The sequence below is a fragment of the Dryobates pubescens genome, chromosome 9 (assembly GCF_014839835.1).
Source record: "Dryobates pubescens isolate bDryPub1 chromosome 9, bDryPub1.pri, whole genome shotgun sequence".
Taxonomy (NCBI): Eukaryota; Metazoa; Chordata; class Aves; order Piciformes; family Picidae; genus Dryobates; species Dryobates pubescens.
The window spans coordinates 16,884,818-16,903,767 of record NC_071620.1 but is presented as its reverse complement, the minus strand read 5'-3'; the positions used below and the strand labels follow the sequence as shown (position 1 = coordinate 16,903,767).

The 18,950-nt window shown below is 43.8% G+C and overlaps 1 protein-coding gene across 2 annotated transcripts in view; it reads right to left on the bottom strand.

The window, feature by feature from the left end:
• Positions 1 to 18,950, bottom strand: part of LDLRAD4 (low density lipoprotein receptor class A domain containing 4) — a 339,191-nt gene that overhangs the window by 199,318 nt on the left and 120,923 nt on the right. For both annotated transcript variants that reach the window (XM_054164423.1, XM_054164424.1), the window contains one exon: positions 13,078 to 13,538. In XM_054164423.1, the coding sequence (XP_054020398.1) occupies positions 13,078 to 13,117 (40 nt within the window). In that variant the 5' untranslated portion in view covers positions 13,118 to 13,538. The remainder of the gene's footprint in view (positions 1 to 13,077; positions 13,539 to 18,950) is intronic.

The window sequence follows — 18,950 nt, the reverse complement described above, 5'->3', positions numbered from 1 at the left end:
ACGTAAATATTTTATTTGTGTCCACGACAAGATTTCATCTGTGCCATAGTTGTCCGTCCCTAAATGCAGAACAGCAGTGTTTTTTCTTTCTGCTTCTATCTTCCCTTTTTTAGATTTTGAGATTATAAAAGGGGCTGACCCTCAGTGATTTGTGAAAGGAGGGTCCTCATTTCAGTTGAAGGCTCTTTGGTGCAACACTGATCACTATGAGTAGTTATATGCCCGAGCGAATGCTAACTTGTTTATACCAAAAAGTAGAATATGGTTTTAACACAGAAACATACTTGAGGAATTGTACAAAAGCCACCAAGTCAATGCCATGTCACTTTTTTCATGCATGCACTAAAGAAGGCCCTGAATAAAAACATCTTCAAGAACCATACTTATTGCCTTTATTGTTCAAGTTTATCCCTATTCCTTTTGTTATATAGAAACTCTCCAACAATTCGGGTTTAGGCAGAAGAGTTATGATTCCTATGGGGGGGGGTGGGGAGGGGAAGTGTCTTTATTTGCTAGGGGTTGGAAGGGACCTCAAAAGACCATCTAGTCCAACTACTCCTGCCAGAGCAGGATCACCTACAACCTGATTTTAAGAACAGCAAAGTTTTTCTGAATTTACTCGTGCATTGTTGTAGCAGGTCATGTGTCTCTTCAAATTCTTGCTCTGAGCAACTGGAAGCAGATACTGTCTTGAAAGAATTTCTTTTGAGATAAACAAGTCAAGTATAATAAAGCTCAGAAAGGGGAAAAATGGAGATTCTAGCCCAAACTCCAATTTTTTCATTTAAATCAAGCACCAACCGAGTACATAGCAGGGCTGTGAACCTGGTTTCAGCTAGTATAAAACACTGCTTTGTATAGTCTAAGCCTTCAGGATAAACAGACAATTCTTCAACAATTCCTATCCAAGCCAGTTTTCAAGGCTTTTCTGAAGCCAGTAACCTTGTCCTGGGTGCTCCTGCCATCAGCTCAGCACATGTACACCTACAACACACAGGAACACAGCACTGTCAGCAGCTGAATGATATCGAACAAAGCTGTTCTACTGATGATGACAGAAACAAGCCTATCCTCCAAGGCACACATTGAAGACGCTGCTCAGATGCCGGCTGTAGACTACCATTCTTTTGGGGCATCTTCATCATTAAAAATCCTCATTGTTAGCTCCTCACTCCTCAAACAAAGCTTCTTCTATGCTTGACCTTAAATCAGAAGGGAGTGACTTTCTGCTCTGGTAAGACCTCACATGAAATACTGTGTACCGATCTGGAGCTCTCAATATAGGAAGCACATGTACCTGATGGAGTGGGTCCAGAGGAGGGCCATGAAAATGACCACAGGGTTGGAGCACCTCTGCTATGAGGACAGGCTGAGGGAGATGGGGTTGTTCAGCCTGGAGAAGAGGAGGCTCCAGGGAGACCTAATAATGGCCTTCCAGTACCTGAAGGGGGCCTACAAGAAGGATGGAGAGGGACTGTTTACCAAGGTCTACAGTCATAAAACAAGGGGCAATGGCTTCACACTGGAGAAGAGTACATTTAGATTGGATGTTAGGAACAGGTTCTTTACCATGAGGGTAGTGGAACACTGGAACAGGTTGCCTAGGGAAATAGTTGAAGCCCCATCCCTGGAATATTCAAGGTCAGGCTCCACAAGACTCTGGGCAACCTGATCTGGTTGAATATGCCCCTGCTTACTGCAGAGTGGGTTGGACTAGATGACCCTTGTAGGTCCCTTCCAACCCAAACCATTCTATGATTCTATGAAAGCAAGCTAAGGACACAGAGAACACACAAGAGGACATAAAGTTTAAGAAATAAAATCAACCCCTGCAATATGTGAAAGACATTTTGCTCCATCTCTTCTTTGCTGTGAAGACACTGTTAATTCTAGCACCAGAGAGTGTGGAAATGGTTGTGAAGAGCAGGGAAGAGTGTCCCTGCTTGCCACCTGCACACAGGTACATCTGCCCAAGCTACTGGGGAAGTTTTACAAATTATGGTGGGGTGACTACAGGAAAGGACTCCAATATGATAAAGAGGAAATTCATTTTGCTATCAAACCCCACATTTCTGGGCTCCAGATACAGACAAAACCCACTGCTGAAAGCCTCCTTGGTTCAGAAAACAGCAGTCTGCCAGCCCAACATAGGCACAGCTGTGGAGAAGATGGATCTCAGGAAGTAGCAGTGTTATTACAGCTCTCTCAGACTATTGTGTCATATTCTCTTTCAGGGGAATGGTATCTTTGGGTGTTCATACAAGGCTGGCCCAGCTTGAAGGCTACATCCTATTAGCAAGTAATGATCCCACTAGAAACTGAACATTTTGCTTACACACTGTTGCTGAGGGCTGATCAGAAATGAAAGAGGGTGGGAGTATCCTTCCAGAAACAGTTTGGAGCAGGGGTTGGGCAGTCCCCAAGAAGAAAACCTGGGAGAGGTTCAGTGTGGGGTGTGTGCTTCGGTGGATCCATGTCGCTCCATACCAAAGTGAGGAAAGCCAAGCCTCAGGATGGAAGACGTAGCTGATACAGCCACCAAAATGTGCATGCTCCTAAGAAGGCTCAGAGGAAGGACTGTGTCCACCCATAAGAACCTTTCTTCTGAATAACCAACTCAAACAGCAACAAAAAAAGGCTTAACAAAGAAATTCACGCTCATGCATCTTGACCTCCTCTCCTACAAACTAGGTGTAAGTACCAGAGACATAAATGGTAACATTTGAACCTGTATACATGGCGATGCCTTCTCCTCAATAACTTTTAGGCTTTTTCACCACAGCATTTGCCCTGCAATGACAAGTATTTTCACTTTTCTATTTACCCAAACTGCAAGTTTTCACTTGTAAAGGTATTGCTACAGCATCTAACAAATACATGTAAAATTAATTCTTAAGATTTATTGTATGGTAAGAGAGCACTGATAGAGCAGCAAGTCAAATGTCTGCTTGACATTACAGAAAAACCAAGCTGCAAAACATTAGACCAAAATGTCACTTCGAGCTATTAGCACTGCCTGGAGCTGAGTGCACGGGAATATCCTGCATCCTTTCACACAAATAAAATCAGGTTGTGGCTAATATCACTCATGTTTCCACTGTATCTCCTCAAGTTTCCAAAAGGGTACAGTCAAGTGCTGGTGAGAACCCACCTGCAGTATTAGTCCAGCTCTGGAGATCTCAGGAAAGACATGGACCTGTTGGAGCAGTACCAGAGGCCACAAAAATGATCGGAGAGCTGGAACCCCTCCGCTGTGAGGACAGGCTCAGATAGCTGGGGCTGTTCAGCCTGGAGAAGAGAAGGTTCCAACTCCCTCCATTCTGTGAGTCTGTGAAATGCCTCTCTGTTTGCAGAAGGACTTGCCACAGTTCAATTAGCAAAGGCAGTACCTGTCCAGTTACATATTAAACAGCCCTTCAAGCAGACATTTGAAGAGATCTGCTTTCTTGAGGTGAAAGGAAAGAAAACATGTTTCACCTACACAAAGTTTGCGATCAATACTTAAAAGCTGACCTCCCAGATCTCAAGAGTGACCTAAAGCAGAAAGCATTGCTGTTACAATCACTGATCTTAAGGTCAACAGAAGAACTAGGTTATGACCAAAAGCTATCACTCACAGGGCAGCAGTGCTCACCAATTGATTCTCACAGTTTCTCGCTCTCCTGTAATTCTGTTAGAGCATTTAACCCTGAAGAGGAGACCTCCAATCTATGCATTACTGTACTAAAAACAGTTTTGCTGAATGCTACCAAACATAACATAATTTAGACAGAACACTCTTAGGAGAGACTAAGGATATATCATCTTTTTCCAGGTATTTTTGCTGAGAATACTATTTGTACTCCCAAAATTGCACACTCTATATAAAATATCTGAGGGGGTACAATGGAATGTGATCTGTTACTGTCTGTGTGCTGAGTAAGGGCCACTGCAAAAAGCAATCTGTTTCTCTCAAGAACTAAGAGACACTGAGATGTCTGTGAGTGACACAGTAACCTTGAAAACCCATAACATAAGAATGTATTTGTTAAGAAAATGGCAGAGATTTAAGCAAGGCCAGACCAGCTTCAAGAGGCAGACGAAAACAAGACTTGAACAGAGGGGGATGTGAATGCTCTATGTATTCGACTTCTTTTTTTCTTTAGTTAAATGTTTATCTGTAATTGAAAACCATGCAAATGATGACAACAGCAATGTGGGAGACCCGTATTAATGTATAAATGAGGTTTTCAGCTGCTTTTAATATTAATTACATTATATACTTATTAGAAGGCGTTTCAAACCTGTTTTGCTGTTTTACATTGAGCCTCAATTATAATTCTGAGGCAGAAGGCTACCTTCAGCAGCAGATGCACCAGTTAGATATTTGATGCTAAGTAAATCACGCACACGATTTTATTAACAATAAAGGAAACAGCCTCCCAGGGCCATTGCCTTGGCTTTGTCCTGTTTGGGGTTATTCTTCACAATCACCTTTTAAATATGTTTACTATCTAAGTGTGGTAAAAGCTTTTCTTAAAATACTTGCATACTGTGAAAGAGAAGAATGGATGCAGTATTTCTGTAGCATTAAAATATTTCCATACAAGTTGCACAGACATAGAAACATACGTCACACCTCCCAAAAATAAGACACTTACAGAAGGCCAGGCTATAAGGAATGCAATGGAGCAAAACTCCAGCAAGAAGAGAGATTTCAAACACCTAAGACTCTTAATCCAGCCCTTATAATTTATTCCAAGAGCTCCACACAACCTGCTTAAACACAGAGAAGAGTGAGTAGTGCAGGTAGGTTGCCAACTGTAAAAAGTACATTTATTATCCAGGGAACCAGCAATAATAGAATCACAGAAAAGTGAAGCTGGAAGTGCTCTCATGAAGTCCATTCCCCTGCCCTGGGGCAAGATCAACTTATACATAAACCATTCCTGACAGGTATTTGTCTAACTTGTTCTTAAAAACCTTCAGTGAAGGAGACTCTGCAACCTCCCTAGGCAATTGGCTGCAGTTCATAGCTACCCTTACCAAGATTTTCCTAATGTCTAACCTCAATCCCTCTGCCGCAGTAAGTTTGTTACTTTGTGCTCTATCTCCAGCAGAACTGGAAAAGAGTTTCTATTATCTTCCTCTTTACATGAAATTTCCATATACTTTCAAATGGTTATCACTCTTCCATTCTCTAAATGAACAATGGCCAACTGGGTCACGTGTAATCTGCTGGAACAATTTAATCTGGTCTCCCATGTAAACTCCTCAAGGAGCCTCCCTATTCTGGAACTACCACCTCCAGAGCAGAGACATCTCCACCCAAAATGCCAGCAGTTAAGCAAAACAAGTTGCAAGGAGAGAAGCCAAAATGGCTTTCAGATCACCTTCCTGCAAAGAAAGGTCCCACACAAACCAACAGAAGTCACTGATAGAATTACAGAAACGTCTCAGTTGGAAAAGACCATCACGTCCAACTGTTAATCTAACACCACCATGGCCACTAAACCATGTCCCAAACTGCCACATCTACGTATTTTTTTAACACCTCCAGAGATGGTGACTTCACCATCTCCCTGGGCAGCCTAATCCAATGTGACGTGGAGAAAAGTATTCGCCCCAGCAATGGGCACACAAGGAGAGCAAGGGTTGAGCCTAGAAAAGAGAGGATGAGGCTTATTTAGACAACCTGGAATTAAGTTGTAATGAGTTGGTCTGTCACAGAGAGGTCTGGAAACAAGGTGAAAGAATCATAGAATGGTTTGAGTTGGAAAGGACCTCCAAAGGTCATCTAGTCAAACCCCCTCTGCAGTGAAAAAGCAGTGAAAAGCAGGAAGATTACCTGAAGGGCAAGAAATCTGGAGCAGAGATGAGACCAGATGTACAAATGGGAAGGGATGCAGGAGCCTCAGTATAGGCAGGGGATTTGGGCACACATGGGGGCAAAGTGGCTGGGAAAGCATGAAACACAGGAGAAGAAATTCAGCAGAAATCCCGAGTGCTAGGGGGACACAGAGTCAAGGTGGGAGGACTGGAAAAGCTCCACCAAGCCGTGTTCCTATGAGCATGTGGATCTTGTCTAACAGATGAGTTCTGCTTCTCTGCTAAAGCAGGGCCTGGAGAAGTATCAGCCAAGCTGAGGAGTTAATCCTTGGGAGTAATTTGGCCTCTCTGAATACAGCCCAAGGTCAGGCTTCATCAAGAATGACCTTGAGACATAAGGCTGCAAGGGATTATGGAAAGATTTGAGGGTGCCATCACTTCCACAGGGGAAGGTGTGAGGGAGAAGACATGAAGCTATGACAGAATGGAATCAGAAGGTGACAGGAAAAGTCGGTGCTAGGCTGAAGGGCAGGGGCCCGCTGCACAGAGCAACCTCTTACTATTTGTTCTGGTTTCCATAGTGCCAGACCTAATAATCCCTCCAGCACTGCTGAGGGTCACAAGTCAGGAGTGCCTCCAAGTCAGCCCAGGTCTGACAGACCTTGTGCTGAGATAAAGCTAATTGAAATCCTGATGGACCTCAACTGACCTTGCAAGGTCAGGAGGCTTCATACACTGATTCTCAATCCATTCCATAGTGTTCCACTTATCCTTTCATCATCTTGGATGTCCCTGTGCCACACACTGGCCAGTAATGGCGAGCCACAGTAATGGCAGAGTCACACTGCTCTCCCAAACCAGCACTCTGGTTCACACACGGGTGAAGAAAGCAGCCAGTTTTAAAAATGGACCTTGGCTGTCCAAGATCCCACCACTGGCACTGCACTGAGCGGCCAAGACAGAAGGTCTAGTACTTCACAGCAGCTAAGAAGTGTGCAAGCAAGGTAGTCCTTCTGACCATCACGCCAAAGCACCACTGTATCATGGCTACACCTTGCCATGGAGCTCCATGCATCAGACACAGGCCCTGGCACAAACCCTGCTGCTCTGTGGGAACCTAGGGAAAGCATCTTCAGAAAGTTTGAGAATTAAAGCTCTAGTCTGACAATATTTCAGTTCCCAAGGGTCATATTGTCTAGACCTATAGAATCATATATTGTTTTGGTTGGAAAAGACCTCTAAAACCATTGAGTCCAATCATCAGCCTAACACCACCATAGCCACTGAACCACATGGCAAAGTGCCCTGTCCACACGTTTCCTGAACACCTCCAGGGGCAGTGACTCCACCACCTCCCTGGGCAGCCTGTTCCAATGCCTGACCACTCTTTCAGGAAAGAATTTTTTTCATAATATCCAACCAAAACTTCCTCTAGCACAATTTCAGGCCATTTTCTTTCATCCTGTCACTTGATACTAGACAGAAGAGACTAACACCCCCCCACTCCACTCCAACCTGCTTTCAGGCAGCTGTAGAGAGCAATGAAGTGTCTCCCCTCAGCCTCCTCTTCTCCAGTCTAAAACAATCCCAGTTCCCTCAGCTACTTCTCATTCTCCAGACCTTTCACCAGCTTTTCTGCCCTTCTCTGGCAATGCTCTAGTACCTCAATGAGCTTCTTGGAGTGAGGAGTCCAAAACTGAACACAGTATTCAAGACCTTCTGGCCTTTCCTCTTCCCCTTCTCTGGATGCTTCCAAGAGGCCTGGAGAACGCTGCTCACAGCAGAAACAGTACATCAGCCACACAAATGCCAAGTAAAGTGGAAAAATGATCTTGCATGTCTTACATGCAGACTCCTGTCCATATATTCTAGCATAACATTTATGGCATGGTATTGTTGATTCATAGCTATTTTCCAAACTCTTGCAACTGCCCATCTGTGTTCTGCAGACCTCCTGCCTTTCCAGTTATTCTACATTTTTGATTTGCACAGCTGATTATTCCTGCCTAACTACCATTTAGAACTTGTCCTTGATGAACTGCATCATATTTATTTTAGATCAGTTCTCCAATCCACCACATTCATTTTGAATTCTAATCCTGTGCTCAGAGGGTTTACATCCTCTCCCCGGTTGGTGTCATCTGCAAATTTTGCATGCAGATTCTATCATCTAAGTCATTAATTAAAATATTGAATATTTTCAAGCAATCCAGGGCAGAATCCCACTTGACATATCCTTCTAGCTTGACTATGAATCACTAGCAATTACCCTGAGAACAGCTTTCCAGCCAACTGTGTACCCACCTTGTAGGGTGACAAGCCTTCCAAAAATCCAGATACACTCTTTCTCTACTTACTGGGAAATTAGGATCAACTGACAAGGTACTTTCTGGGAAAAAAACCATCCAAATTCCTTTATCATATCATAATCTACAGACTATTTATTAAAAGAAAAAAAATCAGTTGGTTGATTCAAACTTTTTCCCCTTAAGATAAGTTATTTTATTCCAAAGGGGGGAAAAAAGCACAGGGAAGTTTATAGACAGGTGCAGTGTTTGCTCTTTCACAGCTTTTTTGGAACCTAGACTGTTCTTCAAATGTTCTCCAGTGTAACCACTAATTGCTCAGACATTGCTTCAGCTATTTCACCCTGTGTTGCAGAGATAATTTAATAAGCTCCAGCTTGTTCTAAAATACCTATTATCCCAGCTCATAATTTGCTCTGGTAAGACCCCACATGGAGTACTGCATCCAGCTCTGAAGCCCTCAATACAGGAAGGACATGGACCTGATGGAGTGGGCCCAGAGGAGGGCCACAAAAACTATCAGGAGGCTGGAGCACCTCTCCTATGAGAACAGTCTGAGGGAGCTGGGGTTTTTCATCCTGGAGCAGAGAAGGCTCCCAGGAGACCTAACATCAGTCTTCCAGTACCTGAAGGGGGCCTCTTAGAATGCTGCAGAGGGACTGTTTACAGAAGCCTGCAGTAATAGGAGAAGAGGAATGGTTTGAAATTAGGGAAGAGGAGATTTAGATTGGATGTTAGGAACAAGTTCTTTACCATGAGGGTGGTAGCACACTGGAACAGTGGAGGTAGTTGAAGCCTCATCCCTGGAAATATTCAACGTCAGGCTGGACAAGGCTCAGAGCAACCTGATGCAGTGGAGGATGTCCCTGCTGACTGCAGGGGGCTTGGACTCAATGACCTTTGGAGGTCCCTTTCAACCCAAACCATTCTGTGATTAGTTTATGATCAGTTCTGTTTCTGCTCCAGCTGGAATTCTTACCTTTCTCAAGGTAGCCATCCTTTTCTTGCCACCTGATTACAGATCACTCCTTTTGGCAAAGAATGATGAAAAAAAAAGTGATTAACTCTGAACTCCTTGGTCCTCTCTGTGCCATCAGATCATGAGTTTTGACATTCCTTACCAGTTAGTCACCCAGAAGGTCAGTCTTATTACTACTGTAAACACAACCTGTGTCCTTGTTATGGCCAGCAGGAGTAAGGAAGTGACTATGCCCCTGTGCTCGGCACTGGTGAGGCTGCACCTCAAACACTGTGTTCAGTTTTGGGTCCCTCACTGCAAGAAAGGCATTCAGGTGCTGGAGTATGGCCAGAAGAGGGCAACAAAGATGATGAATAGTCTAGAGAACATTATCGTATGAGAAGCAGATGAAAGACCTGGGATTGTTTAGTCTGGAGAAGAGGAGGCTGAGGGGAGACCTCTTTGCTCTCTGCAAGTCCTTGAAAGGAGGTTGGAGTGAGGTGGATGTTAGTCTCTTCTCTCTAGTGTCAGGCGATAGGACGAGAGGAAATGGCCTGAAATTGTGCCAGGGAAGTTTAGGTTGGATATTAGGAAAAAAATTCTTTCCTGAAAGAGTGGTCAGGCATTGGAACAGGCTGCCCAGGGAGGTGGTGGTGAAGTCACCATCCTTGAAGGTGGTCAAGAAATGCGTGGACATGGCACTTAGAGGTGTGGTTTAATGGCCATTGTAGTGTTAGGTCAATGGTTGGACTTGATGATCCCAGAGGTCTTTTCCAACCAAAACAATTTTATGAATCCATGGTCTCCTTTATAGTTGAACTTTGTGTTGTGCCTTGACCCACCTGATTTGGCCCCTGCATTCTTCTGATGTTCTTTTGCACTCAACTCTTCTAACAGATCTAGTTTCTACTTTCTGCATGAGTCCTCCACTTTAGGATCATGCAATTTGGTCTCCTCTTATTTTTTTTTTTTATTGGGACACCTTTTATTTGTGCTTTTATTTTCCTTCAGAAATTGCAGACTCTGTGAATGTCTTTGGCTTGTTTCCCAATAAACGTTACCTATCAGTTCTAGAAGCAGAATGCAGTCTGCTTTATTGCATACTATTGCTTTTATTCTCAAGTTTTGTCTTCTCATCTCCTGGAGAGTGGTGGGCTTGCTCTTTCATGGTTGCTATCACTTGAATAGCCTTCTACTATTATAGGCTGGCCCATCTCTTTCCTAATCAAGCCTAAGAGCATTTCCTTTCCATTGTCTTTTCCATATTTGGTAATCCTGAGCCTGTTCTTCTTACATGATCTACTGAAATCAGTATTTAGACAGCAAAGTGAAAATGCTCTAACCATAAGCTATTCTTTGGTAATACATAATTAAGGGCTTGGATGAGCCCAGCTCTGGCAACAAGAGCTAGCTGCAAAAAAACGGGCTGCTTTGACATCTGTGCCAGTAAAATGAGAATACAGACAAGATCCAAAAGTCTCCTAGCCTTATCAATAAGCCTTTTTAGGTCACAGTAATTAGCAAGGTGGACAGGAGGTTTATGAAGCACTCTAAAGGGGCTACACAGAGGCATCATCCTCCCAGGCTTCATTTGCCAAAACTCTGCTCAGTTGTAAATTAAAATGATTGCTCTGATGGTTACAATAGTTCCTTAGCATGGCTAGATTCAGTGTTGACACCACACAGGTTTCAGATATCAAAGCTTTTTCTGTACAAATCAGCTCCCATCTGCATGCAGTCATGCCCCCTCTGCTGCCAGCAGCTCCTCTTTTCACCTGCAGCTAAACTGGCATGCCAAGAAAACAAAAGGAGCAGCGTTGGAAGGATCAGATGAGCAACCACATGCACCTGCTATTACACTTCTATTGCAACTCTGAAATCAGTGTAGCACAGCCCAATGAGTTTTCCTAAGAAAGACAGACCTACCCACTGATGAATACATCACATAAATCCAGCAAGGAACAGGAAAGGTCTCCAAAAAAGAAATGAGGATACCAATCTGATACAAGTTGGAAGAAACATAAGTCTTTGCCTTCTCCTCATTTAAAGCAATGATATCTTAACCTGTTCCTTTTACAAGTCTCCCAAACATACTGTGCAATTTAACTTGATGTCTAAACATTCTTTACTACAGCATGAGGATTTGAAAACATTTATTAACATCCTTACCTGAGGCCAACTCCAAAAGCATTTAAGAATTCCTTATGAGAAACCAAGTTGTTAAAGTGTCCAGAACAGGTCTGAATCTGCTGGGTTGTCACCACAGTCTGACCACTGCCCTAGACCTCCAGTCTAAGCTCCCTGAATTGTATGCAGCAGCATCTGCATCCCACCCAGCAGCAGTTATGATCTTACCAGCTTTCTGACATCCCACTGCCCAAGCAGCCTGATCACAGTGCCAACAACCCCAGCCTTCTGAGGAGCCAAGGGATGGCAGATAGCAGATGCTGTGGCAGAAGAATGTAAAACTGGGAAGAAAATAGTATAATATTGCAAGGGTGCTAAAGGCTATGAGGTTTTTGGCAAAGGAGAGAGACACAAAAGGCAAGGCAAGTAAGGAAGAGATATCCATGTAGGAAGAATTTTGGTGGAGAGGAAAGTAGAGGTAAAAACTCCTACAAATAAGCTGAGACCCAGCAAGGAGGATGATGCACAGACAGGAGAAGAATGGCAGCAGGGAGCTGTAGGAGCATGCTGCTGGCCAGGCAGAGGCAGAAGGGCCCTGTGGTGGTCCCATGGATGCTGGAGCAGATGTGGAGCAAAGCTTCCCATTTCCTCTCTTTCAAGGCATGTCTCACTGACATGCACAAAAACTGTGCTGGGAATCAAAGCAACAGGAGGCAACAGAGGAAGTTCAGAACCACACTACTGCTCCCTAATGATGAGGACAGTTGGACACAGAGCTGCCACCTCACTGCAGCCAGAAGGGTGGCACCCATCTCTGAGGTTGGGTCTGCCTTGGAGAAGGACAAAGCAGGAGCCTGCCCACAGGAAAATGAACAGTTTTTCTGTCCTGTGGCTTCCTAGGATGAGCTCCCAGAACAGCAAGCAGCCCAGGTGAAGCATTCCATGACAGAAAATCTCTTCACATACATATAACCCACAGCCCAGCAAACTTCTAAAGGAAAAAAAATAATTGGAAAAATAACCACCTTGCATCATCAACTTTAACTGATACTAACCCATTATCTAGACCTACTAAAGCAAGATGAATATCCAGATGATTTTCTACCCATTTCTTGCAGTGTCTCAGCTGGTCAACAGATGTGGAATTGAAGCATCAGGATCTTTGGTCCCCTATTTCCTTCTCCCACCTCTCAAACCAGAAACCAGTCCAGGCTGGGGAAGTACTGAATGAACTCCAGCAAACTTTACACTAGAGGGAGCTTTCCTCAGAGAGACACAGCACCTCAGCAATCTCATTACATTATTTTCAACCTATCTACAGGGCAATACATAGGACTGAGGCAAAAGAGCCCAGTTCTGAGGTGAAAGAGCCCAGTTTTGACAGTTCAGGCACTGCAGTATGTTGATGATGTAGGGCAGGATGGAGCACAAGAAGGTACCTGGCAAGTTCTGCCCAGTGCTGTGGCTGATGAGATAAAGCTCAACATTGATGTGTTTCTGAGAAGCCTCCTGATTGGAAGCATGCTCATCCTGTGCCCTCATTAAATGCCCATGTTGAACACCAGAGCAACTTAACAGACTAGATTTTATACTGACCCAGGAGGCTGCTCATTAAGCTGTTAATGAGCACTTTAATGAGGCAAGCTGAGATACACCTTCCCTTGTGGCCATCCATTTCAGAAGGCCTGAAATACACACAACTCTGTTACTGCCAGTGTAAGTGTTGAATTGTTTCTCAATCTCCAGAAAACTGTTTTGAGGCATTATTTAGACTGAAAGTTCCTATAAGATACTAATGACAGCCCAGACCTACTTCAATTTATTTTGCAAACTCCAATAAACTCCCCCAGAACTATAAGCTGAACCAGAAGTCCTTACCTGTGAAAGCATTTGTGGCCTGAAAACCAGCTTCCTGCATACTGCTCTCCCAGTGAAGCTTGAGATTCCCGTCTTAACCTGTCCTTACTGGAGACAACAGCTGAGCTTGGAGCTGTCAAGTCACTTCCATCTTAGCTCACCAGAGTCCATTTTTCTTTCCATTCCCGTATTTGGCACCATCCAGTTTCCACCTGATCCCAGATCTTGTGATTGGTGGCAGAGGGAATCTGCACTGAAGCTAAGCAGGAAACATTGGACAGTTCCATCAACCAGCCAGCCAGAGGATTTGGGCCATGATGAATGCGGAAATGAAGCAAACTGCTTGCCAAGACTTCCTTTCCCTTTTACAATTCCGTTCTAATCCTCTGTTCATCCAGCACCATTTTTTCCAGGTCTCGGACAGTGGTGATGTTCACTTGTCTGTCCTCTCCTGTGTTCCTCTCTCCCCTCAGGCACACTCACTGGGAAATTAAAAAAGAAGAGATTATGTTTCCTGATGACCTGTGGCAACATTAAAATTAACAGACTCCAGGGAACAAAAACCCAAAACACATTATCAGGGATTGATTGTACACATTAAAGGAGATCTTCAGAAGGCAAATATTGCGATTTTGCTGAGATGCAAAGTGTGACCACACAGCTCTTTGAAGTGCAAAGAGGAACAGTGCTGAGGGTGTCATGTGCATCTCTGAGAACATGGTATGATTTACATTTCAAAAGCCATATTTAGCAAGAGATGGGGGCAGCAGTACAATAACAAAATTGCAGTTAAAAGAGAAAAAGAAAAATACTCAGGGCTCTCAAGTCTAGTCTATTCAAAACCACAGTGAGATTATTAGCATTTCACAGAGCTCCTTCCCTTCTTCTCTGGAGCAGGGAAGGAGAGCGCTGTCTGCCGACACTATCTGTGCCATTCTAAGTCTTCTGAGGTTAAAAATCTTTGTATGCCTGTGCTGTTGATTATCTGTTTGAAATCTCAGTTGTAACACAGATGATGCAACTCGGTATCTTCAGACATTCGGTAGTGCCCACAGGCTATACAAGAGAAAGGTGGTTAGGTTGTGCTGCATCCTGCTGCTTCTGCAACCCCCTGAAAACCAGAGAGGCTGCACATCCAGCCTTTACAAACTAGCGCACCCTTACTTTTATGGAGTGAAGTTGAGCAGCAGACAGGTATAAGTTTAGGGAGAAGATTCTATTAGAAAAAAAAAGGAATGAAAAAAGGGGACTTGGGAGGAGAATCCACTCACTCCCCAGCCGTCCTGTTCCTTCATGTAGTAATACCTGGCATGTTATGTCCCAATTTGGTGGCACAGGCAGGCTGAAACTATATCTGTGATGATCTTCTGATCATCAACACAGGACAGACTGCTTAGTTACTTCTATTCAAATTGACTGACCCACATTACAAACAAGTAATTTTACAGAACAGATCACAGACTCACAGAATGGCTTAGGTTGGAAGGGACCTCAGAGATCATCTACTCCAACCTCCCCGCCACAGGCAGGGATGCTTCACAACCAGACCTGGCTGCTCAAGGCCTCATCCAATCCGGCCTTGAACAGCCCCAGGGAGGATGCATCCACAACCACTCTGAGCAGTCTATTCCAGAGTCTCACCACCCTCATACTGAAGAATTTCTTCATAGGATCCAATCTAAACCTACTCTTCCTCAGCTTAAAACCATTCCCCTGGTCCTATTGTTAGACATCTTCATACATGAAAAGTTTCTCTCCAGCCTTCCTGTAGGATCCCTTTCAGGTACAGGAGGGCAGCTCTAAGGTCCTCCCAGGAGTCCATCTGTGGTCCTACTGCCTTATAGAGCATCTGTGGCTTTGAAGGAGCTTTCCACTGGTCTGCTAGCAGCCCTGCAGTCTTCCAACAGGATTTCCACTAGCCCAGCAGGGGCCCTGCTGTCTTCCAGAGGGTCCAGGGCTTTGGCAGAGCTCTCCACTAGAACACCAGGAACTCTGAATGCATTCAAGCAGACCCAGGCTTCCAACAGCCTTTGACTAGCCACTGCTAGCCCTGCCACATTCCAGAATGCCTGGGATTCAAGTTCTTTTCCCCATTTCCTGCCCCAAAATCTCAACTTAATAGAAGAGAATGTAGAAACTGGGGGGGGGAGGGGAGGAGAATCAAACCCAACTTTACATGTGGTATCCTCTATGAGAAAAAGCTGCGCTAAACATTTTAGAGAAGTGTTTAAAATGCTATTGTTTCAGAATAAAATATTCCTGATTAACCTCCTCAAGATGCTTTTCCAGCCCTTCCAACTAAGAACCATTTCACACAAGGTTATTTTATTCTAAAACACATACAATCCAGCGAGTATCATATACATACACTGCAGCATGTATTTCTTTTGGCTCCAAACACCACACTAACTACTCTTTAGTGACTACAGATGAATGTTGCAGTCATTTCCCAAGCTTTTTCTCTAGAGGCCTCAGTTTCTTCTGTATTTATAAGAGGAGGTCCATATTTGCATTCATGTTTTCAGCTTTACAAATTTTGATTCTGGTTTATAAATCCATAATTTTTATGCCTTCTGTTTTCACCATTTTAATTTGGCTTATAAATCCACAATTTTGATGCCTTCTATCTTCAGCATTTTAATTTCTCTCCCCATCTTAGGAGATATTCAAGAGATGTGCATGAATACTTCAGCATCCAGGGAAATTCTCTTGTTGTGAAACCTTGACACAGGACACTGAAACACTTTGCAGAGTTCATTCACACCTCAGAATTTAAAAGGTAGTGCACTGTAGCAGGTTAAGTCCTCTCTCACCGACTCACATGAAAAAAGCTACTAATATATCTTGATTGCCCTAAATGAGCACTTTCTACCACTGCAAAAGCACTCTTGTCCCTTGGGAGATGATGATCTGGGAAGTGACTAGCAGGACAACATGCAGTGCTCAACACTTGCTTGTCCTCTTCATAACTCAGAAACAGGTTGATTACTTAGAAAAAGCTTCACCCTTATGGCAAACCAGGCTATTTAATGAGGACTTTCAATAGACAGACCTTTTATCAGCCGTATCTGCACAACTGTTTCAGGTCTTTCCAATTTTGAACGCATTCAGATGAAGACAACAAAGCAGCCCAACCAATACCACTGCAAATCAGGAAAATGGAAAATTCCATTTCTAACAGCACGTAGAGCTATGATCAGTGTTTGGTAGTAGAAGAGGAAATAGCCTCAAGTTGCAACAAATGAGTGTTAGGTTGGACATTATGAAATTTTTTTCCCCCTAACAGGGTTGTCAAGCCCTGGAACAAGCTGCCCAGGGAAGCAATGGAGTCATGGATCTGTTGGAGTGGGTCCAGAGGAGGACACAGCAATTATTATAGAGCTGAAACATTTCTCCTCTGAGGACAGGCTGAGAGAATTGGCATTGTTCAGCATGAAGAAGAGAAGACTCTGGGGATACCTTATTGCGGCCTTTCAGTACTTAAAGGGGGTCTATCCAACAGCTGAGGACAGACTTTTTATCAGGGCCTGTTGTGACAGGACAAGAGGTGATGGTTTTAAACTGAAAGAGGGGAGATTTAGACTGTAAATAAGGAATACATTTTTTTACACTGAGGGTGGTGAAACCCTGGTACAGGTTTCCCAGCGATATGGTAGATGCAGATGTCCCATCCCTGGAACCATTCCAGGACAGGTTAGACAGGAGTCTGAGCAACCTGACTGAGTTGAAGATATCCCTGCACTCTCCAGGGGAAGTTGGACCTTTAAAGGTCCCTTCTAAGCCAAACCATTCTATGATTCTACCCATACTTAGCTAGCCAATCTGCTATTTGTCTTTTCTTATGTATTTGAAGACACTGTATGAATAGGCCACTGTAAAAAAAGCATCTGAGAGAGAAAGCAGCCAAGGAAGCGTCATTAAATCCTCTGATAATACCTACAGTTTATGAACTATTCTGCAATCATCAATCAGGGCCAAGCCTGGAGGAACTTGCGCTGAAAGAAGTAGTGAAACACTGTTTTTTCCAAGACATCTCTCTAACAACTTGAACAACTTGAAAGCACTGGCTGACATGTAAGTGCTGCAGCTTGGGGGTTTTGTTTGGGTTTGGGAGATTTTTTTTCCATTTCCTTTCACTCTATACACAATCTCCTTCTCTGGCCATGTGCTGTTGGTTCCCACACAGACATTAGGAACTTACTGGATGTGTTGTCAGGAGGGTTATGGCCACGAGAAGTGTCTCCTGTGATAGCCCCTGGCACAAGACAACCTCAAAGACAGCATTTCACCAAGGTGTTCATCAAATTCCCTAAGAGGAGCATCCATCAAACCAGCCCACACGTTTGCATTTTGGAGAAAGTCACTGAAGAGCTTGGGAACTGTGCTTTAATTTAATTTCATCAAGAGACAACTCAGTGCTTAAAATTCTAGCTTTCAGGTGAAGGAAGTGTAGGAGGGTGGAAAGCTTGTGCTGTCCTCCTCTGGCTGATCTCACTGCAGAAGCCAGGTGACAACCAAGATCACAGCCACTGCCAACACTGACCTGCTCCATGATGGAAAGCAGGACAGAAGCCAGCAGTGAGACTCCAGCTCAAGAGAAGATTTAAGCACATCTCCAAATTAATGGAAAAGAAGTAACTTGAGTGAAGTCAGGACAAGTACTGAACTATCCATGTGCTTAAATACTTGGATGAAGTAAGGCCCATGCTTCCCACAGGTTAAGGCAGAACAAATTTGGAGTTTCTGACTGGAAAAACGCTTCCAGTATTTTGTTCCTACAAAATGGTGTTTGAAAAAATATCTTTTGAAGTCTGCTAAAGCTATTTAAAATGAAGCATATCAGCAGACATACAGCTCACCTCTCCACCCATTATTTCAGATTCACCAAGTTTTCCAGGCTTTGCTTTTGCTTCTCACAGAGACTTCTGAACTAGCTATTAATATCCACCACTATATCTATGCTTTTATAGATGGTAAGGCCTGTGTCTACTGTCCGGTCCTTTCACTCTGCTCTTCTGAGACTCTACCTCAAATACTGAGTCCACTTCTGGTGTCCCCACCATATGAAGGGCATAGAACTGTTGGAGCAAGTCCAGAGAAGGGCCACAAGGATGATCCATGGGCTAGAGCACGAGGATAGGCTCAGAGACCTGGGCTTATTCAGCCTGGAGAAGAGAAGACTTTGTGGGGGGACCTTAGAGCTGCTTTCCAATACCTGAAGGGATTCTGTTGGAAAGGGACTTTGCATAAGGATGTCTAGAAATAGGACAAGGGGGGATGGTTTGAAGCTGAGGGAGAGTAGGCTTAAACCAGATCTAAAAGTTCTTCAGTATGAGGGTGGTGAGACACCGGAATCAGTTGCCCAGAACGGTTGTAGATTCCTCCTCTTTGGAGGTGTTCAAGGCCAGGTTGGATGAGGCCTTGAGCAACCAAGTCTAGATGAGAGGCGTCCCTGCCCATGGCAGGGAGGTTGGAGTAGATGACCTCTAAGGTCCCTTCCAACCTAAGCCAGTCTAAGACTCTATGATTTCCTTCTACTTATAATTAGCCTTCCTTCTGAGATACCATTGCCCCAGTGCTAAGTGAATCCTGGTTCCTGGGACATGCTATGCTTCATAACTGTACGGCCATTAAAAACACTCAAGCAACTTTCACAGGAGACCATCCCCAAACCAAACTGAAAAACAGATTTTGAAAATATGTTTATCTAATCACATCTTTCTCACACACACATAATTTGTTTCCACTTTCTATATTCAAGATTAGTACAGGTCAGCTGTGACTTCTGAAGCAGCTGCTGTATGTCACTTTATTAACTCATGTTTTTGTCACTGAAATGCTCTTCGATGTCATGTTACACATTTATATTCCTGCAGATACTTCCAGATACTCTT